Here is a 5,175-nt window from a genome sequence, read left to right on the forward strand (position 1 = left end):
GGCGAATGTTTAAATGCTATCCGCTTTATTTTATCATGCTAAGCAATGGCGGGGAGTTGTTTTCTATTTTACTGTGAGGAAAATTTGTATATTAAAACACCCATGAACTCCTCAGAAACTTGCAAAACTCGAGATTGTGATAAAGGTCATCCGAGATTCAGGATTTATGTACAACACAGTTTAATTTGTGGCAATACGAAGTTTGTCGGGTCAGCTAGTTGCTTGTAGGTCCACCCAATTCATTTTAGTCCTTCACGACCAGCATTGACATGAAAGTTGCTGGGTAGATATATTCGATTCTGCAGTAATTCTACTTGCATACAATTGGAAACCCTTGAGATGATGGTGGCTACCCCCATACATACATACATACATACATACATACATACATACATACATACATACATACATACATACATGACTTTGCTTTGCTATAAATTTTGAAGCTAAATTTTTAATGAATATTTCGAAAGATTAAAATTTTGTGAAAACGTGTCCGAAATCCGTTTCAAAAGATTCGAAACATTGACAAACTTACAGCTGTACGGCTAAATGGCTTATCCAAATCATTTAAAATTCTTTTCTCTTCCAAACCGTATAAAATGATTTGGTGTTTGACTCATCCTTCTTTTGTTATTGCAATTTATGTATTTTTTAAAGAAAGTTACATTAAAGAAATTGATTTTATGGCTGTGTGGTAGCGGAAATTTTGAACAGAAAACACTATGGACGACGGAAAACTAACTAACGGAAACACTTTTATCATGCAAACTGAACTTTATTGCGCCCGACTCCAACAATGGTACAATACGGAATCAATCTTTCGTGTCCTATCATGTCGGTTACAATAAACTTCCTACACACATACAGAACAGTTTTGGCGCGTACTAATTTGACAAGTTAGGCAGTGCCCAAAACAACGGGAATATGCATAACGGAACATGAGTGAAACGGAATAGGGTGCATAAACATACTACATAACGTAACGTAACCTAAATCATACTACAGTTGTATCATCAATTGAAGATATAGAATCAATGAATCAATTCGTTGAGAAAAAATATGTAGAATGAGACAAAAAAAAGCAATTTATCTTATATACGCCCTATAGTAAACTTAATAGTTCCGGTCACTTAACCTCAAATTAAAAATTAGATTCTATGAAACTAACACTCCTTGAAAATAATAAAAGTTTATACGTATTTTTACCTACCAACGTGAATATATAGAAGGTAACAGAAGGCAAATAAATCCGAAAATAGCAGATACACGGAAGTCACTTTTCACGTGACAATTTTCACACAAATTTTGGAATTTACACGGATTTCTGAATTAGTGTAATTTATTTTTACCCGGTTTTGGTTTTCGTGGAACGTATCGCGGAAGAAATGGCCAATATGTTCACAATTTTAAATCAATAGCCAATTTCGATTTCAAATGGATGCATAACAAAACAGATCTGTAGTTTCATGATAAATTGAAATTATTTCTGTGTTTACGCCATATTCAGTGGTTGATTGATGAGCTTTTCGGAAAACGTGTAACAACATTCGGTTGGATCAGATTCGGTTGGATAGATATAGCGTTTATTTACAAAAATAAGCGTTGCAACGGCAGGCGATAACAAACAGAGATCATACTTTGTCGGTCGAACCTAATGGTGGTGTGAAAGCAGATTCGAATTAGCGTAACTGCTTGCATGTCCGTGCCAGTGCTCACCACCATGCGATCCGCCACCGTATCCACCGTCGTGATGATGTCCGTACACCTGTGGGTGGTGGGCGTGCCCAACTCGCTTGACATGAGCCTGGAATCCATTGTGCTTGTCGGAGGAGTATTCCACAATACGCTCAGTACCATCAGGTTCGTGCAGTGAATACTGGCCCTTCACAACATCACCATCCCGATGTTCCCACTGGTTCTTGTGGTCCCCGGTCTTGTGGTCCTTGACACCGTATTCAAACTTGTATTTCGGGTAAGCGTAATGATCCTTATGTTCATGACCACCATATCCTCCTTCCCACTGAGCGGACACAGCCGCCACTGCCAAAGAGAGGACTAGAACAAACTGAGGAAAACAAAATGTAACAGAAGTAAGAAAATAAATCATGTAAACTACATTACTTTAAACATTTTGGAAAACAGCTAGATCTATTTGATCGAACCACTCGATGAGAACTGATACTCAACTATTCTGCTGAGGTCTAATTTATACACAACTCAGACTAGTCTTTTCACTGTCCTTTAATCATTGGAACCAGGTTTATTATGCCGGCGGACCTACGTTGATCGCTACGTTTCGAAATGACTGCGTTCATTCAGCTTTTACGAATCGAGTTTGCGGACTCCGAGTAGGAAACGGCTACCGAGAAATTTTGCTTCGATGTTGCACCCTACATCATGCTACAACCTGTCACTTAAGGTTGAGAACGGTCGGTCAACCCTTGAAGAGGGAGAAAACAGTTTTCCAAAAAATTACGCCTCACGCCGCCGCGTTCAAACTTAGCAGAATTGATTTTGCACAAGAACGCCCGCTTACCGTAAACTAATCGCATTACATTAGTCGATCGTTTGTCAACTTTTCGACATTCATAATTGAAATATGTAAAAATCGCTCAACCGGCAAATCAGCAATATGTGAAAACGAATGGAAAATAGCGAAAATAATTCATAATGACCTACTGTCAATGAAGTCGGATCGTTTGTGGTTTTCTTGGAGGGCGTTACTGCACTCTGGCCGCGTGGGTGGACAAAAACGAGGGATGAAATCGTTGCCTGCAGCATGAAATAGCAGCAATTTCATCCAATGCACGATACTTACTCGCTAGTTGGCTTAATTTTAATGGTAACGATGACAATCAACCACCCATCCGTACAAATTGACTAGCCAAAGCCAACACCAATGAAAATTAGTTTCTTTATCGGGGGAAACTCGAACAGAACCTAAGAAGGTTGTTCTATTATAATTACTATATACAATTATTTTTCGCCGGCTGCCGGCAGCCAGGCATGTTCATCGACGGTACAGTCGTAAAAAGATCAATTACAATCATGTAGAAATGTTTCGCATGTTTAGCGCTTTTAATGCACTTTGATGCACATCGATTAATTGGCGTGGTAAACTTTTTCTGGCAAAGTTATGTAACCAATAATCGGTACCTAAACGAATCGGAAGCTTCGACTATTAGAGATTTGCACTTGAGAATGTGGTGCGAAGGTAATGGCGTGAAAAAATGTTGAGGAAGTGGGACATTGTTGTACAGCTGCTTCATACTTTAATGAGCATCTATTATTATTATTATTGTTTCCTCGTCACAGATAGTACAAATACTTGTGTTGATATTTTAAGCGAAATGAAAGCGATCCCATAGAGTGTCTTTATTTTGGCCTAGTTTGACAAATTTGGCACTTTATATGCGTAAAACTATCAATGTGCTCAAACTATAATTACATTGTTAAACAGATATATAGAACTTCCGAATCAAACCGATCCAGGGTTGGGTAAACTTAGTTTCATACATCATGAAGCCATAAGCTTACCCGGAAAGCCATTTTCGTCCAGAATTTTCCATAGCTCTTGTCGGTTTACACTATCATATGCGGCCTTGAAAACAATGAATAGGCGATGCGAGGAGACTCAGAATTCGCGTCACTTCTGAAGGATTTACCGCTGGGTGAAGGTTTGGTCGGTTCTAGACCGACCGGCCTGATAATTTCTTACGAATCTATTGGCTATTGGCGACAGTCGATGGAAGATGCCTTGAGAAAGCACTTTGTAGGCAGCTCGGCAGTTCTCCCAATCCTACTTATCGCCTTTGTTTATAGATAGGGAAATACCCCGTCTTTCTACTCTTCCGGTAGTTGCTCCGTCTCCCAAATCTTGACAACTAATTGATACAAACAGCTGGCCAACTTGTCCGGGCTCATTTCAATAAGTTCTGCTACAATGCCATCCTTTCCTGCTGCTTTGTTGTTCCTCCGCCGCTTGATGGCTTCTTTAACTTCGCTCATCGATGGGTGTGGCACATCTCTATTGCTTGCTATACCAATGCAGTCAGTACCTCCACTATCACGGTCTTTCATCTGCACGCCATTCAGGTGTTCATCATAGTGCCGTTTCCACCTTTCAACCACCGCACGGTTGTCAGTCAAAATACCTCCATCTCCATCTCTGCACATTTAGGCCCGCGGCACAAAGCCTTTGCGAGATTCGTTGAGTCTCTGGTAGAACTTCCATGTGTCGTGAAAGCCGTATAGCTGCTCGAGTTCTTCGCACTCCTTTTCCTCCTGGTGGCATTTCTTCTCCTGGAAAAGAATCGGCAACAACTCGATCACCCACTTCTGCATCTCACCCATCACTATAAAAGCGGTGTTCAGCTCGTGCATTTTGCCGCAGCGCTATTAGATAGTGTGACTATCCCTATTCGTACATACCATCATTCCATAACAGCATCTTCTCTTCTGTTGGGTACTCTTACCACTGCGTCCATTATTTTGAACTATTGGGGCATACCGTTTTATTAATAATATGTTTCATTGATATTTTTCGGTGAAATAAAATTTTATTTCACCGAAAAATATCAATGAAACATATTATTAAAATTGTTACGGTGACGGAAAATAAAAAGTAAATACCGTTTTATTATTTTACTATACGCTTCAAGCTTACCTATCACTTATTTGAGGAAGTGACAGGCTGGTAGCTGGAGCGAGACATGTGCCAATCAGGGATGACTAAGTTTATGAACCTAGTACCCTGATCGGCAACGCCAACCAGAGCTCCCCTTTTTGAGATACTGCAGTCTGCGTACTATTTGTACTCCACGATTGCAGAGCAAGTGCTCCTGGGTTAAATATCATCTTGTACGAAACTGAGATTCCAAAGATGATATTTACTCGGACAATGTCCTGTCGCAAGACCGGTAAGCTTGCTAAGATCCCTCTTATCAGACTCAGCAACTTTTGAGTAACCCAGGGGTGGATAATCGACTCGACCCATGAGTAGAGAGTTGGAGCCACACCGTCGTTTGTCGTCTCACAACGAGTCGGCGTGTTGAGGATAGACGAGGATCAGGAATGAACCTCAGCTAGCGCATCGTTCAAGTCCTGTTCCTCCCCTGCTTTCCTCTCCACCTCATTCGTTTCTTTGTTTTTCGGCAGAGAGGGCTTGCACAG

General features: G+C 40.6%; 1 protein-coding gene across 1 annotated transcript; it reads right to left on the reverse strand.

Moving 5' to 3' along the window:
* Positions 1–1,654: 1,654 nt before the first annotated feature.
* LOC128736136 (adult-specific cuticular protein ACP-20-like) lies at positions 1,655–3,552 on the reverse strand. The gene is made up of 2 exons (XM_053830616.1): positions 3,541–3,552; positions 1,655–2,068 (listed from the first exon to the last, which is right to left on the reverse strand). Exons 1-2 carry the CDS (start codon positions 3,550–3,552, stop codon positions 1,655–1,657), a joined length of 426 nt encoding a protein of 141 aa, XP_053686591.1.
* Positions 3,553–5,175: the final 1,623 nt, after the last annotated feature.

The sequence above is a fragment of the Sabethes cyaneus genome, chromosome 2 (genome assembly GCF_943734655.1).
Source record: "Sabethes cyaneus chromosome 2, idSabCyanKW18_F2, whole genome shotgun sequence".
Taxonomy (NCBI): Eukaryota; Metazoa; Arthropoda; class Insecta; order Diptera; family Culicidae; genus Sabethes; species Sabethes cyaneus.